The following is a 20,780-nucleotide window of genomic DNA, read 5'->3' as shown; positions in this document are numbered from 1 at the left end:
CTGTCACTGGGGGACATGCAGAGGTAAGAAAATGAGCAATACCAAATGATTGCTAGTTGCCTCCAGAATGCTACTGGCAGAGGACCACCCTCCCCAGCTCTGGGCCTGGTCTTGACCTTCTCCCTGATATGGGCTGCTGCTTACAATCCAGTAGGGCAGGCAGGGGAGGACAAAGGAACTCAGGAGCGGCTGTTTAACTCAGGTCCCAAATCCAGTTCTGCAGGTGCCTGGGGAAATGCCAGCTCATCCACCACATAGGAGGAGGGAGAGACATTTCAGCAAGCCCTTAGATGGGAACCTCACCACTGTGTTGAGAAACAACAGTCACCCACAGTCTGAAAATACCTGTGATCGGCACACACTTCTCAACACTGCCCACACTTCCATAAACAAGATGCGGCCTGGCTGAGGCTGTGGGGAACATAAAACCGGACTTGTAAATATTTTCAGGCACACGGAGCAGCTGTCTGGAAGAACTGACTAATTCCCCGCAGAAACTTCAGCATGAAGCATGCATGCCATCTGCAGAGCACGCCAGTGGATACACACTGGGCCCTTCCTGCCTCGTAAAGCGGCCTGGGCACAGGGCAGACCCCTAGAGGTGCTCTGTAAACAGCTGGGCTGATCTGGAGCTGGCAGATGAAGGTCTTCCAACTCCCCTCACATGCACTTTAGAAGGTGCCTCTTAAAAGCGCTTCTATAAAATAAAGGGGAAAAGGAGCTTATGACCAATCCTTTCAATTTTTTATTTTTCTCTTCTTTCAATCACTGTCCTGATGAGAGGCAGTCAGCATAGCATAAGAGGGTGGATTTGACAGGACCAGCTATGCCTGAATCCAAATCCTGCCTCCGCCTTTTGACTGGCTGTGTGACTTTGTCACTCAGCCTCTCTGAGCCTGTATCTATCTTTCCCACTCCACTCCTCACATTTGCCCGCTTGGATCTGGCACTGGGTAGGTTTCCTATAAACACCCCTGCTCCTTCTTTGTCCTCTGTTGCAATATTTCTTTTATTCTCCTGGCAAATCCCAGGGGCCCAGTCTTTGCTTTTTTCTCCCCAGTTTAATTCTCTAGTCTATAGGGTTGCAAAGAGTCAGACATGACTGAAGCGACTTAGCACACAGAAGATACTTGTAAAAGGGGAGAGAGAAGAAAAAAGAATTGGAAGAGAGAAGGGTGGAGTATTCTGTTTGGAAATTAAGGGCGTGAAGCTGACCCTCTGAAGGGCATCACGACAACATCTGGGAAGGTGATGGAGGTGGAGAGGACCCCACCAGAAAAGACAATCGGGAGGAAGGCAGGACGGGAGGGCTGGGGTTGAGGTCAGCCACACAGCCCTGTTCCACAGCAGCAGCACACTTTGAGGGGACTGCAGCGAGGGCTCCTGACGTGCCTTCCCCCAGATGCTAATCACCCAGGGCCACAGCCTAGGCATCTCACCCCATGAACTAAACACCCAGCCCTGTCAACAGCACCCCTGCCAGCATGCTTGGGCTTCAGGCTCTGCAACGTTCTCATTTATTGATGACTCAAGGGTGCTAACGACAAATTCCAGACAGTCCAGAGCCTGGGGGGATGGGAGAAACAAATCCTGAACTGCTTCCTCCAGCCCCAAAACACTCACACACAGAAGGATGCTGATATGACTCACCCCTTCCTAAACCAAAGATTCATGTCTCTCAACCTTCACCCGCTCGCCTCTCCTTCTGGGTCTGTGAGCTGGGATCTGACAGGTTTGCCTCAGGGTAAACTCTCTCATTTAGGGCCAGGTCTCAGACCCGGGGGCACTTCAGACCCGCTCAGCTCACCTTGACTCAAAATCGTGCCCACAGTCCTCTCTGGACTGCAGTGCCAATCAAAGCTGCCCACGTGCCTTTGATTAGTGATACGGCATACCATCTGGCCCTGCAGTGTGTGTGTGTGTGTGTGTGCATGCGCGCGTGTGCATATGCACATGTGCATGTGTGTGATGAATGGGCATGCTCAATGTGTCGGCCTTTGGCTCCAGGACAAGAACTGCCACATGTTGGGGAAATTCAAATAGCCGAGCTGTCTGACCGACATGTAATTTAGCCTTTGGACAGTATCTGTACGAGGCAGGGTCTTAGTTTAGCATTTTTTTCCCCTCATCACTTGAGACTGCCAAGAAGGATAAAAGGAGGGAAGAACTGGCATGACATGAAAGAATTAGAAAAGAAGGCGAGAAAGAAGAACTGCAGCGCTAACCATTATAACCTCTAGGAGATAACACCGCCCTGTAACCTATTCCAGTCATTGCTCAGCCTTGCTCAGAATGACTGGGCTTTGGTTAAGAATAACAATGAAGCTGACCCCGCTTCCTTCAGACATGTTATGTTCGCCATGAGGAGCCTATGTTCCGTTGCAAACTGCACACTTAATTCCACACATTTACCCTTTGACCACTGTGTAAAGTTCTGGAAGAAAGGAAGTAACCCTGGGAATTCCTTCTCCCCTATCTAGTACTCTAGAAGAACCTGAAAAGTTGTCCCCCTGGAGTGGCTGTTGGTTTGAGATGTATTTTATCTAGAGGCTGATTTCTATAAATCTTTTGAAAGGGTGGAATGGAGGCGAATGATTCAAGGAAGTGGAGCTTTTTGAGTGACTCTTGTTCTCTCCTGTTGGCCCTCTAGATCCCCTCTCTACCTCTCTTCTCGGGGCCCATCTGGACTGTCAGTGGCTCCTCTGACTGCTGGCTCTAGTTGGGCTTGCCAGGAGACCGGTAGGAGGGCTAAAGAGTGAGCCTGGGCGTGACTTCCCCAGAGGCCTGTCTCAGCCAGCGGTGGTCTCCACGCACAGCTGCTCGTTCTTAGTTCTGGTACTGTTACAAGCTCTGGGAGGCCGCATCACGCCCTGCTGGTTTTCTTAAACCCTGCCTGCGCTGTCGCAAATAACTCCTTTATTAAATTCTCCAATGAGAGTGCCTTCTGTTTTGGCTGAGACTCTGATGGAATGATGAGCGGCTTCCTGACTGCTCTCCTGGCCTTCCACACCCTCTCCTCGAAAGGCAGAGGGTCCCGAGCCTGGATGCAGGCACAAGGGTGGCACAAGCCAGGAGGACATCAGTGGACACTCGCGCATGAAAAAAGCAACATCTTATCCACCAACTGAACCCACTACAGTCTCCCATCTGCAGTGCGGTCAGATTCCTGCCAGATCAAGAAGGAAAAACCCAGCTGGAGAATGACATTCCGAATATCTTCTGGAAGAAGGGAGGGAAGGAGGAGGAAGGGCTATGCAGGATGGGATCGCGAGCCTTCCTCATTCAAGTGCCCACCTTGTCTTGCTGTGTACTCATTGTCCTCGATCAACCTGGCCAATCCGAAGTCGGCGATCTTGCAAATTAGTCCATTCCCCACGAGAATGTTTGCTGACCGCAGGTCTCTGTGGATGTAATTCATGCGCTCGATGTACGCCATTCCCGCGGCAACCTGCGTAGACCGAGGAAGTGCGCATTACACGTGGCTCCACGTGTTCACTCACTGGTAAATCTAAGGCATGAATCGAGGGCCTACCTGTGCTGCCATGTCCACGAGGTTTGGTAATTTCAGAGCCCTTCCTTCCCCATCTTTCAAGAAATCGAGTAAACTTCCTATGAACAAAACATAAAGTCATTTTGATTTCCTCTGAAAGGTCAAAATTCCCAATGAAGGGCTGTATTTGGTTTTCTTATTAGAAGGAATGAGGTAATCAGATGAAATGAGGCTATCAGTGAAAAAAAGGTTCACACATAAAAACTGGGCAGGAAAAAAAACAACTATGCACTGGAGGCTGCAGTTTTACTTTTTAAAAGTAAACAGTGGTGACTCCAATTCTAAGGGCAACAAAAATGGGATGAAGCTAGAAGAAATGGGACTTCATGTCATAAGAAGCAGCCTTAGATGAGATTAAAGGCTGCACCACTTCACTCTCATTCCCGAATTCCCGATCAGTCCTGCTCAAGAGTGATGTGGAGAAACAGCGCCTAGCTGAGTGGTTCCCAGTACATGGTCCCGGACCAGCAAGAACGGCAACCCCTGGGGAACCAGTTGTAAACACAAACTCTCAGAACCCATCCCACATCTACAGAATCGAGTTTTGGCCCAGAAACTTATATTTTGAGAAGCCCATTAGATCAGTGGTTCCCAGTCTTTTTGGCACCAGGGACAAGCTTCTTTAAAGACAATGTTTCCATGGACTTGGGGGTGGTGGATGCTTTAGGGATGATTCAAGCACATCCCATTTATTGTGTACTTTATTTCTATTATTATCATGTCAGTTCCACCTCAGATCATCAGGCATTAGCTCTCAAAGGTTGGGGACCCCTGTATTAGGTGATTCCAACATATAGTAAAGTGTACAATCAGTGGCTCAGCTTATTGACAGATTTTTAAATCAAGAAAAGGGTATCTGAGGAATACAGGGTTGGGGTAGGTGGCTCCCCACATTAGATCATGGCCAATCAGGCCTTGAAAGATACCTGAAACCAAAGGCTGCAGCTTCAGAGCCAGTGTGATGACTCCGCCTAAGGAGCTCAGAATGAACACTGGGGCTGAAGCAATCATGGGCAGAGGCTGGAGGTTCATGTGATCACTGGTATTTTTTTTCATGCTTTAATCACAAAGTTATTTACCAAATAACCAAATACAAAGGACAAACAATCTGCCAGGGAATAATTCCAAATATATTTTAATAGAAAGTACGTGGAAAGGGAAAAATTGTACTGGTGTCATCTGATGTACAATGCGTTGCCTTTTAAGGCTGTTTCTTGTTTGGTTCATCTATTTTTCCAAAACAAAGTGATCTGTGGTCTTATCCCCAACAATATTGCTTTGATTAGAAAGACAAAGAGAGAGAGAAAAAGAATGAGAATATAATGTGCTCTTTAAAAGCATGTCTTTCTACATCAGATGTTTAAGAAGAGAGCTGAAGAAAAAAAAAAGATGTTGAAAAGATGGAGGCTAAACTTAACCCAGAGCTCAGTGCCTGATGTTAATTGTTCAGCCTTGCAAAAACATTTAATTTTTAAAAAATTTGTAAGAAAGTAATTTATTATTAAGATGGTTAAGCTATGCCACAAAACCTTTCATAACACAATTTCTTACTTTTATGTTTCTGTACACAAAAAGGCATTTTCAAACAAAATTTTACTGCAAAACAAATAAGTTTTGAACCGATGTGATTAAAAAAAACTCACCCTTGATAAGGGTTTCCAACATGGTCAAGGTTGTGGTGTCTTGAGTAGGGGACTCAAGACAGACAAAGGTGGTGGGAATGAGGCAGGAGAGATGAATACCTGAAAACTATATAGCCTCATATCTTTGTTTGAAAAAAATTTAATTTTTAACATAAGCTGTGGCATTCCAAATAACAGCAAACTTTTATAGCCCTCTGTATCAATGGCAACCCACTCCAGTATTCTTGCCTGGAGAAGCCCATGGACAGAGGAGCCTGGTGGGCTACAATCCATGGGGTTGCAAAGAGTCAGACACGACTACACATGCATGCACTAATCACTCCGATACTAAAAATGAATTATTCAATTATGAAGAGGAGCTGGAAATCCTGACATGTGCAAAAGCATGCAAAGGAATCTGGGGGTCAAACTCAAGGTCACTGTCTGTTCGTACAACCTTTTTGCCAGTGAGCACATAGATTGTGCTCCCTGACAAAGAATGCTTGACTCATGGAGGAAGGAGGGAAAAAGCAGGCAGGCAGCTCCATTCCCCTCCCTGAGACAAGACTGCAGGTCCCTGTGAGGGGGAGCCCGAGAGGCCCAGGCCAACCTTTATTCATATACTCGGTGACGATGTAGATGGGCTCCTCGGACACCACGGCATATAGCTGGACCAGTTTGTCGTGCTTCAACTTCTTCATGATCTGCGCCTCCTCAAGGAATGATTCAGGGGACATTGTGCCTGGTTTAAGAGTCTTTATGGCTACTTTTGTGTTTCCATTCCAGGTACCTGCAGACACCCCACAATATTAAGTCAAACCAAGGATCCTCTTTGGATGGGAAAAAAACTTTTTTAATGAATAGCTATTTGTATAAAGTTAGATTTTACATTTAAAGAAAACTTAATAGAGTTTTGCTGTTGTTGTTGTTGAACAAAGACAATCAAATGCAAGGACTCTGTCAAGTATTTTCAACAGGAAAAAATGTGTTTACTTACAGGCTATATCATGGTTTACAATTCTTTAAAAATTTTTCGTATTTTGATATATATCACTTTCCCTTTCTGGTTCAGCCACGTGATCACAAATTTGTATCAAAAGCTCTGGATACTTCATTTTTTTCCCTTCTAGTAGTTTTTGAGATATGATTGACATATGGCACTGTATCAGTTTAAGTTGTAAAGCATAATGATTTAATTTACATATATCATGGAGTGACTATTACAGTTAAGTCTGGTGAAATCCATCATCTTAGATAGATACAAAATTAAGTACAAATAAATTTTTTTCTTGTGATGAGAACTCTTGGGATTTATCCCCTAAACAATTTTCATAGATAATATACAGGATGTTAATTATATTTACTTATCATGTAGTACATTAGATCACTAGTACTTTCTGGATACTTCTTTATAAGGATGAGTGTCTAGGGGTTAGAACAGGACTGGCCTTCAATGGCCATCCAATAGCCATCCCTTAGACAGGAGGATAAACATGGAACAAATGACATTAAGTCCTATTTTCTGGGGTGTGCCATTTTAAAATATATAACATCACACTAAGGAAGTTTGGAAATTACCTCTAGACTTTCAGTTGTCAGCCAGGGATGAGCTACTTGACTGAGTCCTTGAGAAGTTGAGCTAAATGTGCTGAGAAGTATTGGCAAGAAGCTCTTGGTCCACTTGCCAATACTTCAACCAGGAAAAGAAAATTCCTCAAGTTTACTGATGGTCAGCCACAAGAACAATGATTTCTACTAGACTGGAAAAATTAAACAGCAGCTAAGAGGGAAAAGAAATATTTACAACTTCACATATGTAAAATAATCTAGGAGTTTCAGAGGCGGGCCTGGTTTATGATCCTCATCATTTACCTCATCTGTAAAATACAGAAATGGAACTGGATTATCTTTCCAGTCTCTTTTAGCACCAGAATTTAAAAAAAACCCACTAAATCCTATGTGTATCCATTATTAGTCCTATGACTTTGAATTAAAACTATAAGGTAAACTGAAAAATCTACTAAATTAGATTATATCGTTTTCTATTTGGAAAAGAAGGCTGGTTTAAATTAACTTTATACTTAATATAATTAATCCTAGAACTAAAAAATTCTATAAATTGCAACAAGTCTTGTTACCCTTGTTATAAAACATGGTTCATATAATCACAACATGCAACCTATAAAAATGTAAATTATCAAAGGATAAGTGGCTTCAAAAAGAGTTCATTGAAATCTTATAGAAAACTGACCATTAAACATAAATGGGAAATCTGATAATTAGTAAGTGGTCGTGTGAGTGTTTTAGCACCCCTGAAATTTTAACAGTGAGATCATCCTCTCTAATATCACCTGGTTACCTAGATAACCTTCCATCCTGATCCTGAACTACCTCAACATGGTGTTTCACATTCAGGGGAAAACATAACAGCATGTGTAATGATTTAAAATTGGTAACTATAATGTTTGAAAATAAATTTTTGTACAGAGTTTAATTTTTCCTGATTTCATGAATGACTGTATTGAAATCCTTAGGACTCACAAATCTAATTATAAATTGGGTGGATAAGGGAGTGTAAGGCCATATAAATACAACATGAGAGTTAGATTCCAGATAGAGACAGATACAATAAGTTGACTCGGAAAGCGATTATATTAATAATGATAATACTTTCTATAATGGCATATGCATACATTCATCCATGTGTATAACTGAGGGTGTGTGTGTGTGTCTCTCTCTACCTCTCTCTATATGTAGTACTTACTAGTTGTCAAGTTCCATTCTAAGTGCTTTAACTGCATTAAATCTTTTAATGTAGATCACACCTAAGTACCTATACCCACACAAATCAACAGGTACCAACTTATGCTTTTGCTTTTAAATAATGTTGCTTTTAATTGAATCTAAGAAAGTAAGAAGCAGGATTCCATAAGCAGCAACATGACCTTATTGACAGATGTTTCAGGGTGTTTTAAAGCAGTGGGGAAGGCCAGAGAAGTTGGCCTGATCAAAGACAACCAAATTAAGAGAGAAGAACAAGTGTCCACTGAGTACCTGCCATTTGCCATAGAGATATACTATGCCATATCACCCTCAACGTAATCCTAAGAAGTAGGTATTATTTCAGTTTTACAGATGAGGTAACTGAGGTTCAAAGAGATGAAATAAGCCCCATGCCCATGGTTAATCAGCTGGAAAAGATTCAAATCCAGGCTACTGAGGAAAAAAGCCCATGGTCTTTTCCTACATTAGCCCATCTGTAGAATCTTACCTTCCCACGTCTTAGGAAGAGGAAACATCACTCTTACTGTACTGGTTTTCTGTTCTGTGTGCCTTAATTAACCACATGAAGCAGAATGGAAGGGAATAACCTGAATGGCCTGTGCCCATCTAGCCATCCAGGTCAAGCATCTTGGTCCCACCAGCTGTGTGTTTGTTTGTTCAAAATCGCCTTGTAGCTGGCTTTGAGATGCAGCCAAAACAAAATGTGCCCTCTGCCTTACCAAGCCACACTTCAGCGAAACACCCCTGACCCAGCTTCTTCTCCAGACACAGGGAACCACGTGCAACTTCCCAAGCATCTTTAGACAATCCAGAAGTTTGTGGGGTACAACTCGATGCAATCACAGTTAAGTTAAAACACAAACCATCAGCTTTCTCTACAGGAAAGGGAATTAATAAAGAAAACACAGTCCTTATAATCCATAATCATGCATGCGCTAGAAAAGATGGGAGGTGACGGGCCCTTTAGGGCGACATTGTTCATTCTACCAACATTTGCAGTTGGAAATGAAGGCCTTTGGTGCAGGCTAGAATATACCTTGTACCATTTCCTGGTTTATGAATTGAGGCTCATATAACAGTATCATTTGAGCCATCTGCCAATCTTAACCAGAATTCTGAAATCAAAATCCAAATTACTCATAATTCATATTCTCTTCCTGGCCAAAAAGTCTTTATTTTCACCTTCCATCTTTGATGTTTGGGACTTCGCCAAACGAGAAAGCTAGTAATAGAGTAATTGAGTCTCGGCATACCCATCCATACTTCCCCAAACTGCCCATTTCCCAGTCTCTTGATCAACTGCAGGGATTCTCGAGGGATTTCCCAGACATCTTTGGTTTTGACAGACAGATCGGTAAGCCGTGGCATCCCTTTGTGACAGGGAACTACTAGGCGGCAGCAGAGGCCTGCGGCTCTCTCTGATGGAGCGAGGACAGCGGCGGGAGAGGAAGAGAAGAGCAAACACGTGAACAACAACACTCACGGGGCACAAACCCAGCCAGCGCACAGTGTTACGCAAAACAGTGCTATGCCAGCAGAGAACTACACACGTGTCGGAAGATTAGACACCACACACTGAAATGTGCTCGCTGGAGGCAGAACAGAAGACGTTTTGGATTTCGACGACTGCGTACACCCAGGTCTACTATAGGCTATACATAGATACAGATTCAGGCTGCTTTGGTGTCTGTGCTTACGAAATAAGGAAAATGTTTTCAGCCCAGTGTGCTAATAACATGTCTTCTGAAACTCTGCAAATAACCTCTATTGATTTCAAAAAGTACCTTTGGACCACAGAATGTCAGCACAACTGTCTTTTGCTGCCGTCTCATATCAAGGGCGTGGGGACTCCCTTTGCTATGAATATACTTAAAATTGTAGCTTCAGTACAGGCTTCTCGTATAGAACGTTAGACTGTTATAAACTAGTAAGGCTGGAGATTACACCTGGCGAGGGAAAAAAGAGGTCCTATTTCTCTAGTGATTTCTCTGACAATTTGAACTGACTCTATTCTACCAGTCAGCTACTCTTGCTTCTTTGAAATCTTCCATTAAAAAAAATCTTTATAACAGTCTCCGATGTATAATTTAGGAGTCTGGCTTGAAAGGAGAAAGAATGGGAACTAAAATTTGCAGAAACTCAAGGATGTGAGAGAACTCTATTTCCTATGAAAAAGAGGAAGAAAAAAAGTCGTTATCACTTATAGATTATTTGGAGGATTTTTCCCTTTTCTTCTCTCTCTCTTTAAAGAAAAAGTCTTAGACTGTAGCAGTGGTAAGGGGAAATTGTCTAAATGCCAAGCTAAACACCAGTCAGGTGAGAAAGTTGACAATGGACAGGGACTCAAGGCAGTGACAAAAGCTGCAGAGAGCCTGGCCTGAGATGGGACGGAGCCCCGCTGGCCACACCCCATGGGAGGCCCCTCTACTCCAGGGACACAGAATGTAAAGCTGTCGCCTTTGCTCCAGGAACCAGCTTCAGGTTCCTTGTTATTCCTTTCTATTTGACAGAATCAGGTTCTCAGACATTTAGGCAGGAAATTATTTATGTGTCAATATTTCAAAGGCATTTTATTGTGTGAGGGAGAGAAAGAGGCAAGGGGAGAAGCCAATATAAAAACAAATCTGTCTCGAGATGCATTTTTTTTTTTTTGAGATTAAAAAGTGTCTATTGCTCCTCACATCCCTTCTCTCCTTCCAGCTTTATGATGTTATTAAGGTGCCCTTTCCAACACAATATTTTCAAATGATCCAAGCCCTGGGGATCCAGCTGATGTCTGGCTGTAATGAAATATATTTAGGCATTTGAGAGATCCTTACAACATGTGGGCATTTTGAGCACATCATTTAATCTCAGGGAGATATTTTGCTCCATTTCTCCTAAGTATTTCATTAGAATCCACACCAACCAAAGTGACCCCCTCCTCTAATCAACAAGCTTGCCAAGTGTTGTTAATGCTTTTTCATTTGCTCTTTAGTGCCCAGGATCAATAGACAGATATTTCTTAGTGCCATTTTCAAAAAACTGCCTTTTTTGGTGCTAAAAAATTATACACACATATTTTTAAATGAATGAGCATAGAGCAATAGTAGAAGTCAAGCCATGTAGTATTTTGAAGTCTTGTCATTATCCTAAAGAATAACAGAAAATGTACATATGGGTCACATAAAAACAATTGGGATATAGACCTCTATCTGGACATGCATATGTCCATCCATTGGTGTGTATATATTGACATAGTGGGGTTGACTTGCTAATCTAGGAAAGAAAGCAATCATTTTAACAACTACATGTACAATCACTCTCTTTAATAAAATGTACAAATCACACACCTAAACACCTAATAATTATATGTTTCTAGGAACAACAGACTGACGGTGATGTCTGGGTGTTAGGACAGAGATTGGTCTACTGTTTGAAAGTTTAATTTAATACAATAGCTGTAACAGCTCTAGGAGCTGTGGGTCATATACATCTCAGTCTAGTTAGTAAACGGAAGCATTGGTGGGGAAGTGGAACGTGAGAAATGGATGGCGAAAGTCATCTCGTGTATGTGTGTGCAGCCCTTCCTGCTGAGAGGGAAGTGGTGGTAGGAACACACCACCCGCTCTAGGAGGCCCCATGGATGGAGTTCCCCCAGAGACCACACCTTCTTCCTTTCATAGCTTCCAAACCACATATACTGTAGGGGAGCAGGAAGAGATAACTTCCAAGGATTTAAAGGCGAAGACGAAAAAGCAAACAGCTTTTAGAATTTAACCTATTGCTTTCTAGCTGGGGAACGAGAATGGTCTGTGTTTTGACAAACATATGGAACTAACGATAACTGTGAAGGTAAAAATAGTAACAGAACCTGTTCGGCCAAGCCTCATCTTGAGAGCCTAGCAAAGAAGACCGTTTTCCTAGTGCCTTTGCAATATATTTGCTGTACCACTTTCCCTTTTCCCACTCTTTTCTCACTCCCTCCCTCCAGCATCCAAATGGTTAGTAGCCAGTTAGAATTCACTTTACCTGAGTAATGTTGTACAAGCTGCTGAAGGGTTTCAAATTGGGCCCGGGTGGTAATATAGTATCCACCGTTGTCAAGTTTGCGAATTTTATAATGTTTGACATGGTCTCCTTTCATATCATCCCAGTCTCGGATAGAAAGTGAATAGGCACCTGGGAAATGTGCAAAGCATTAGCAGCTCCCATCATTTGGAATACCAATTTCTTTTTGGGGGACTCATTTACTTGAGTATTCTGATTGATAATTATCAAGAGGAGACACACACACCACACACACACATCCATTCAGCAACATAGGAAGAAAATAATTTTTTCCTGCCAATGTCAGAAGATATTAGTAATAAAATGATTCTACCGTTGGGAATGAAAGCTCCCTGGATTTTTTTTCCTACGATAAGTCTATTCAGTGTACTTGTCCTGGAGAACTCGGCGTAGACCCAACTCCCCCAGGGCAAGATGAGGCAAGCACAGATGCTCACGGCCGAGATTGCTGTCCTAGTCTGGGTTATTCACGGAGCATCACCAAGTCGGGGGTGGCGTGCACTGAAAGAAATCTAAGGGCTGTTTCTCTAGAACTGAGCTTCCGATTCTTGCTTCACAACACTTTTCACAGGAGCCAATAACCAGTAGTCTGTTTTTTCAAGCTAGAAGGCCACTGCTGTTTCCTTGGCCCAGCTCCTCTCATGGGCTCTAATGAGTTGTTAAATAATGAGAAGGCCAGCAAATGGAGGAAGAGAAGTCCTCGGTTGTGGGAAAAAAAAAAAGAAATGCAAAAAAAAAAAAACAAAAAAAAAACCCCACAAAAAAACCCCAAAAAAAACAACCTGTGTGATGGGCGCCTGAGGAACTAAGAGTTTCAGAAAATCCTAATTCTAAAGGACTTCTGAACGTTCTGTGATCTTGCGTGCCTGGAGCCCAGCCCCTGTTTCGGGAGGAAGGTCTTGGTTTCGAGCCTCTGTAGTCCTTTTGGAACTGTCTGCAGTTCTAGAGCCTGGAGGGGAAACTGAAAATAGGACTCTGCTCACGAGGCAGAGAGGATATGTGCCATTTAAAAATCCTTGTACATTAGAGATAAGCCTTTCATCCCCTCTGACTAATCCACAGATTTGAATGACAAGCCAACGTCTTCAACTCGTTATCTTACCTTTGGTGGTTTCACTCTCACGGATAAGAAAGGTACCCCGTGGGTTTCCAAAGGACAAAAGCTGTCGCTCAGCATCTTTCCGGCCGAGTTTTCCAAAGTACCACCTGTAAGTGAGATCAAGGGAAGGAGACATTGTCTAACGATCATTTGCCAAAGTGGAACAGTGCCCGTACGTCCTCCTCACGTCCGAGTCCCTCCTTAGCCTCCCCCTGTGCCTCCTCACCTCTAAGTCCCTCCTTGGCCTCCCCCTGTGTATTTTTCCTAGCTTCCTCTAGTTCCCTTTCAATCTATTCCTGATTCCGTCCCTAATCCACCCCTTTCACGCCTGAAAAACAATCAGATTTGAATCGCAGGTTATTTTTCTTCCTTCCAGAGATGATGGGAAACCGGTGGGTTTGTGTTGCAAGTATCACTTGCATGAACAAAAAGGAAAAATCCCAGACCTTGTTTTGAAATGGCAACTGCAGGACACCCTGCCCATGAGCTTCTACAAGATCCTGGATTTTTGAGCATTATTACAACCCTTGGCAAATAACAAAACACAGTCTTAGTGTACATAAAGATCATTAATCAAGCATTTAAAAAAAGCCCATTGGAATGGATAAGCAGTATTTTCAGTAGCTTCCTACCTATAGGAACTCTGAAAGAAAGAGGTCAAGACTATCCCTAATTTGAGATGACTGCTGTCCCTGGATGCTTGTGACTCTTGTCTTCCTGCTCAGCAGTGGGAAGGGCCTGTAAGAGGCATGTGCTGAGTGGTGGTGCTGCGACCTGCCACATGTGACCTCTGGCACAGTGGCAGGGCCACTTACTGTTCACAGTCAACCAGCACAGCCTTAAAAACGTCTCGGTGTCACAGACGTGTTCCTAGTCTCCCTGTAATATCACTCCCATGCCACTTTAGGAAGCATCGCATCAAGTCGCCTCCTGGCCTTCCTTCTTCATCTTTCACCTCCCCCGTACTCTCCAGCCGTAAGCCCAGCCTGACAATTGGGTAATGTTTCCGCGCTAGGTGCTGGGTGAGCAGCAGGTACTTCTAGAGCCCCAGGGAGAACTTGGTGGCACTCCATTGGAATCTGTGCACAGGGACAATTTTTAGAATGTTTGACTGTGAAAGGATCCAGTTTCTAAAATGAAATTTCAATTCATTATACATGAACACAGCTATTATGTGTTCACTGTCAAGTTCTTTTGTGAATGAGTGAGCTTCCCTGAAGATAAGAAAAGACACACTGCATGCCAGCTCCTTCGTGACTTTTAAAGGCACAAGACTGCAACAATCCTAGCTTTGTGCTAGGGGGGATAAAGGGAACTACAAGAATCATTTTGTGGGAAATGATTTTCCAGATTTGTATCAATAACCCAATTAAAACTCAGTGTAAACATGAACAGCGGTGAAAGGGGAACCATTAGAACAATAGAGTGTACTAAGGCAATCGTATTTTAAGATAATGGTAATTAACTGCACATGTAAAACCATGGGTATTATTTTTTAAATGTTATTTGCTTCTTTAAAAAACTATTACAAATATAACTTAAACGTATATTGGGTAGGTTCCCAGTTCAGTCAAAGTAATGGTATATTTTGATGGCATCTTTTATTCTGAAAGAACACAGAGATGTTTGCAAACCTGCCCTAAAATAATGATTCAGGGCAGATTCCTTTATTCACTGATGATGAAACACACTCACTGAGAGTAAAAAGGAGCTCAGAGTCACTGAGTGTTCGACAGTGGAAAACAGAACAGATCTTCCTAGAGGAGATACAGGGGAATTAAAGACAAGCAAGCCATCCCACAGGGGAGTCTAACTGTCCCTGCAGTGCTGACATAAGCGCCGGGCATGTTAAATATCAGAGCCAAAGTGTGGACTCCGGGGCCGACTCTTCTCAGCAACCTCGCTGGAAAGTCAGAACTGCCTCCAGCAGCAGAGGCAGGTCCCCTAGGTATTGGGGCAGTGGGGTGGGCGGTGGGGGAAGGCCCGGATCCCACGTTCAGGAGATCCTGTTCCACCTCCCTTGCCCTCAGTTCAGAGGGGAGGGCCGCCACACGAGCCATCCTGACAGCTCTCCACTTTGGAAATGCCCATGAATCCCCACAGGCCAAGGGGAGGAACTATGGTCATTCCTTCTAGGATATTCCCTCAGCCCATCGACCATCTTCTGAAACCACTATCAGTGAAATCCTTGCACTAACTGCTAGTCACGATTTGCTAAGAAAGAAGCCACCTGAGACTCCATGTCAAAGCAAAGGACCATTTGAAGTGCATGACCGCGGGGCTTCCTGAGTGGCAGGACACACTGCTCGTGCGTTATTCCTACCTGGGCTGTGAACGGTGTGCCTTTCCAGCACCCCTTTAAAACTCCCGTACATGCTGAGGAGAAAAATCGCAAATTGATCTTTAACGATTACTTACACCTCCCTTTCTTTCTGTCTTCATCCCTCCCTTCTTCCTTCCCCTCCCCTCTTTTCTTCAGCAGACTGCAGGCTTAGATCCTGGAGTGGCCAGTAATGCATGCTCTAGGTAGAATTTCATCACGTTCTTATGGTTATTTCTATCTATGGCAAAGTAATACTCTGTTTTCATTTGAGGTGCTACTATAAAGTTTCTTCTTGAAATAAATGTTTTTAAAAGGTGAGCAGGCTTTAAGAAAAACATTAAGTTAATAAAGGTACAAGCATTACACAGATGTGGCAAAAACCACGGCATAGAGCCTGGGGGTCACAGCATTGCCACGTCCTCTCCCCCCTTGATGGCTCTCGGGGACTGCTTCTTCCTCTTGCGTAAGGCTAATGAATTTATCAGGGCAACTAACGTGGAAAAGCAAGTAGTTAAGAGAAAACAGCAAAACGTACTCTTCTGCCTGGATGGAGTCAACTGGAGCCACATAATTGCTGGGAATGTAACCCGTCTCTCCAGTTGTCAAGGAGCGTGCTTCCCACCAGTCTCCTTCCCTGGAGGGGAAAAAAAAAAGAGAGAAAAGGAAGTGAATATGTCGACCGGTTCAGTGTTCTGCAGTCACAGGCTCGGTGTAGTGGGAGCACATGACTACCTCCTAGTCATTCTATACCTGATTTCTCCAAACTCCCACACAGCTTTCTGTGAGGGTCCAATGCGTGCCATCCACATTAGCTGGGAGAGGATCCAGCTTTGTCTCTCATCTCTCGCTTTATTTATGAATTCAGAATGTAGGACCCTTCATGAGGGGGCACTGATGGGGAAGAGGGCATTTGGCTTGGTGCGTGCTAAGTTATTTCAGTTGTGTTTGACTCTTTGCAACCCTATGGACTGTAGCCCACCAGGCTCCTCGGTCCATGGGACTCTCCAGGCAAGAATGCTGGAGTGGGCTGCCATTTCCTACTCCAGGGGATCTTCCTGATGCAGGGATCGAACCTCTGTGGCTTATGTCTCCTGCACTGGCAGGCAGGTTTTTTTTTTTGCCACTAGCACCACCCAGGAAGTCCCTATGGCTTGGTAAGTGTCTCCAACTTAGAGGGGAAGGGAACTCAATCACTGCCTACTTAAGGAAAACATTGTACCAACAACAAAACTGTAATTATGTGAAGTGAGGGATGTTTTAACCAACCTTCTTGTAGTAAACATTTCACAACATACATGTGTCAAGCCATCACATTGTACACCTTAAACTTATACAATGTCATATTTCCAATTATATCTCAATAAAGCTGAGCTGGGAGAAAATAAAGGATGCACTGATGGTGCTAATTTGGCTAACAGTCTCTATTTCATCCCCAGCGTCCTGGTACCTCTATGCAGGCCCCTGGCTTTAACGTTATTTTGTCAGCTAGTAAATGATTTGAAAGAAAGAAAAAAGGGAGAGACAGACAGCAGACAGACACTGTAGTTGCATATGTGTGTGTGTGTTTAGTCGCTCAGCGCTGTCTGACTCTTTGTGACCCCGTGGACTGTAGCCCGCCAGGCTCCTCTGTCCATGGGATTGTGACCCCATGGACTATAGCCCACCAGGCTCCTCTGTCCATGGGATTGTGACCCCGTGGACTGTAGCCCGCCAGGCTCCTCTGTCCATGGGATTGTGACCCCGTGGACTGTAGCCCGCCAGGCTCCTCTGTCCATGGGATTGTGACCCCGTGGACTGTAGCCCGCCAGGCTCCTCTGTCCATGGGATTGTGACCCCGTGGACTGTAGCCCGCCAGGCTCCTCTGTCCATGGGATTGTGACCCCGTGGACTGTAGCCCGCCAGGCTCCTCTGTCCATGGGATTGTGACCCCGTGGACTGTAGCCCGCCAGGCTCCTCTGTCCATGGGATTGTGACCCCGTGGACTGTAGCCCGCCAGGCTCCTCTGTCCATGGGATTGTGACCCCGTGGACTGTAGCCCGCCAGGCTCCTCTGTCCATGGGATTGTGACCCTGTGGACTGTAGCCCGCCAGGCTCCTCTGTCCATGGTACTCTCCAGGCAAGAGTACTGGAGTGGGTTGCCATTTTCTGCTTCAGAGCATCTTCCCGACCCAGGGATCGAACCTGTGTCTCTTGAGTCTCCTGAATTGGCAACTGAATTCTTTACCTCTGTGTCACCTGGGAAGCCCTTCATAGTTGTATATCATTTGAGAAAGGTGGCCTGTTCGGAGGCCCAATAAAGGATGCAGATGCTCTGAATATCTGCCTTGTTTGCTTTCAAGAAAATGGGTAGAAGAATAAAGCTTACAATGGGTTATAACTTGATCATACATTTTCCCTCTGAGGTTATTTCATCGAGTATTGACAGCACTGGCCTGAGTCTGGGGGGCAGGGGAGGAAGGGTGGGTTCAGCAGTGTGGGTGCAGGGGGAGGAAAAGACCTTGCTAAGAGGATGAGAGTCTTAGCCTCACCACTTCAGCCCAGTGTTTCAGCCACAGCATGGCCTCATCTGTCGGGCGCTCAGCGCCGTGGGCAGATGGACGGAAAGGGGGACTTGAAACACAACCCAGCTTGAAACAAATGAATAGATGGAGTGGTCAGAGTTCATAGGATCAGACTCACACAGCTGCACATGACTGGGAGCAAGGCTGGAGCGCAGTGTGCGCCTCCTCCCCCATCAACAAAGGTCAGTGTGTATGTGGGGCTGTAGCTCTGACATGAACGGTGGCACAGAGCCCTCCACCGGACTGTAGTCAAGAGCGGGAGGGCAACGGAGGACCCAACTGCCCCTGAGCAGACGGAGGCCTCCCAGCCTTTTGATCACCAGATGCCCAGCACCTTCTCTCTTGCCTTTTTTGGTCCAGGCTTTTTTTTTTTTTAGATCACTTTTTCACTGACCTGTGTGTCAAAGCCCTCCGACAGGGAAGAGAAATGCTGGCTCTGGACCCTGGTCAGCGTCCTCCCCAGATGGATGCAATTAGTGGAGGAGGACCAGCCTCCGTGTTAAACGCAAGCCTCACTCTGTGACCCAAGCTCTAAAGCCTGACCCTGAGCAAGGTGATGATGAGCAGCCACTCCAGACAGGATTTCACACGACAGACAGACGGTGACAAGCCCATTGGTGCCACAGGTGTAGCTGCGGGAAGTGTCAGGTGGCACAAGCGGCACAGAAGAGTTCCCAAGGAAACAGGGTGCTCGCAAAGCCTTTAAAAACTGATGTTCTAATTAGTTTTCCAGTCTTTCATTACTCTATTAAATTTAAACAAATCAATCAAAAGAGGGAAATAGTTGCACCTAGAAATTCCTTTATTAATAATTTTAAATTTAGTTCATGGAGTAATTTATGCATACCACAGACTACAGGTACATATGAACACTTGTGAACCTACCACCCAACTTAAGAACTAGACTGATACTGGCTGTGTGGCATCTACCCTGTGTAGCTCCCCGAGCTTGTCCCTCTGCCTTTCAGGTTCAAATTATGACATTACAAATGTTAACACTGTAACAGTTTGTATTGGTTTCATTTCTACATCTGTCAAGGGAAATACGTGCAGTTGTAAGGACATCATCTAAGAACATATGTGGAAGTTTATTTTTTTCTTTGCACACTGCACGTGTTTAAGGAAACTGCTTTGGAGCCATTATCATTTTAACGTGGTGACATTTACTGCTCTGAACTTCCACTAGATGGAGACATTTCATTATAGAAAATAACAGTACATATCACTTCCAGGCTTTCTTCTCTTTCTCTGTGCTTCCCACCACACACACATCTGGGAAATCTCCCAAATAGTAAGGAAAATATTAAGTACTTGCAGCAGAGGCTTATTTTTTACTGCAAAATAACCTTCATTGAGTTAGTTCTAATTGATTTGAATTTAGAAAAAAAGTCGATACTATCAATTTTCAGGTGCATGGAAATGTCATCTGGGACAGGAAACCAATATACTTTGCTGCAAGTTGTGACAAGCACAGCCTTATCCAGGTGATCAAGTTCTTTCCATTTCAAATTGAGCATTAACTATCTCATTTTGGTTTTGGCACCTAAATAGTTTAGCACTGATTAGAATCCAACTATCAGATCATTCTTAAGTCATGTATTAGGAATTCACAATTTTCTCTTGAATGCCTCTATTAATCTCACAAAGGTTTTCAGTCACTCATGAGAAGCTGAGAAAGATAAAATCCTTTTCTCTTTTCGAGGCCATCTAGGGTCCCTTTCTCCACCAAAGGAGGTGACAAGGACACAATGTAGTAACTCACATGTTGTGCCCAGACAGGCTGGTATAGACTCAAGATAGCAAAAGGACCCTTCTGAGCAGATGAATAAATCACTTTTTAATACACTGGAAGCCCAATTCACTTGCAAATAAATAACATACTCTATGCAAATTATTCAGCTTGATTTAGGAAAACAGGATCTTTACTAGGTTACTTTTTCTTTGAGTTACCACGAGTAATTAGTATTATTAAAATTGCATTTCTTTAAACAGTTCTTACATTCCAGTTATTTCATTAATTTAAGAGTTGGTGAGACTTTTCTTCAACTGTTATCTTGGTCTGATTCAAATACATGATTTAAGCCTTGGCTCTGGTTTAGAATAGAAATTTCCATCACAGCTTCCCCTCTTGCTCTAGTTTAAACACATATTAAAAGAACCTCTTCCCATTCCCCAGAGCTGCTCAGAGGGCTTGTGGTCCCAGGAGCTGGGAGTTTGGAGCCCTGATGGAGCCAGGAAATGACATTTGCAAACAGAAGTCAGCCTTGATCTATGGAGCTTTGGCGCATTATTATTATAAATGCTGGATTCTTTCTAAATTTGGTCACCACCCATCTTACTCTCACAGAGCATATCCAAAACAATTTGGTCAAAAGCTTACATGGGCTCTAAACCAGATTTCTTCTTATTACAGTGAAAAGAACTTTAAAGGAGTCACTACCGTAAGCCATGGGGGCTTCCCAGGTGGATCACTGACAAAGAATCCACCTGCCAATGCAGGAGAAGTGGGTTTGATCCCTGGGTTGGGAAGATCCCCCGGAGGAGGAAATGGCAATCCACTCCAGGATTCTTGCCTGGAAAATTCCATGGACAGAGGAGCCTGGCGGGCTCCAGTCCATGGGGTTGCAAAGAGTTGGACACGACTATTGACAGCACCCTAGGCCATGAGCACTGTTCCACTCTGTAAAACACTGATTATATTTTAGAGTTGCTGCTTCTGGTGGTGCAGCAGTAGTCATGAAATGCAAAAATAGGAATAAAACAGATGAATTCTGTATTCAAAAATGGATCA

General features: G+C 44.1%; 1 protein-coding gene across 4 annotated transcripts in view; it reads right to left on the bottom strand.

Moving 5' to 3' along the window:
- FYN (FYN proto-oncogene, Src family tyrosine kinase) overlaps positions 1-20,780 on the bottom strand; it is a 214,065-nt gene that overhangs the window by 28,627 nt on the left and 164,658 nt on the right. For 2 of the 4 annotated variants that reach the window (XM_010856592.1, XM_010856593.1), the window contains 7 exons: positions 15,964-16,062; positions 13,109-13,212; positions 11,968-12,117; positions 9,210-9,374; positions 5,783-5,962; positions 3,533-3,609; positions 3,295-3,448 (listed from right to left, as the gene is read on the bottom strand). In XM_010856592.1, coding sequence (XP_010854894.1) covers positions 3,295-3,448; positions 3,533-3,609; positions 5,783-5,962; positions 9,210-9,374; positions 11,968-12,117; positions 13,109-13,212; positions 15,964-16,062 — 929 coding nt within the window. Of the gene's footprint in view, positions 1-3,294; positions 3,449-3,532; positions 3,610-5,782; positions 5,963-8,675; positions 8,832-9,209; positions 9,375-11,967; positions 12,118-13,108; positions 13,213-15,963; positions 16,063-20,780 lie in introns of all 4 variants that reach the window. The other 2 variants (XM_010856594.1, XM_010856595.1) reach the window with 2 other exon arrangements.

The sequence above is a fragment of the Bison bison genome, unplaced genomic scaffold (assembly GCF_000754665.1).
Source record: "Bison bison bison isolate TAMUID 2011002044 unplaced genomic scaffold, Bison_UMD1.0 scf7180017864373, whole genome shotgun sequence".
NCBI classification, from domain to species: domain Eukaryota; kingdom Metazoa; phylum Chordata; class Mammalia; order Artiodactyla; family Bovidae; genus Bison; species Bison bison.
This window is presented reverse-complemented; position numbering and strand designations above follow the sequence as displayed.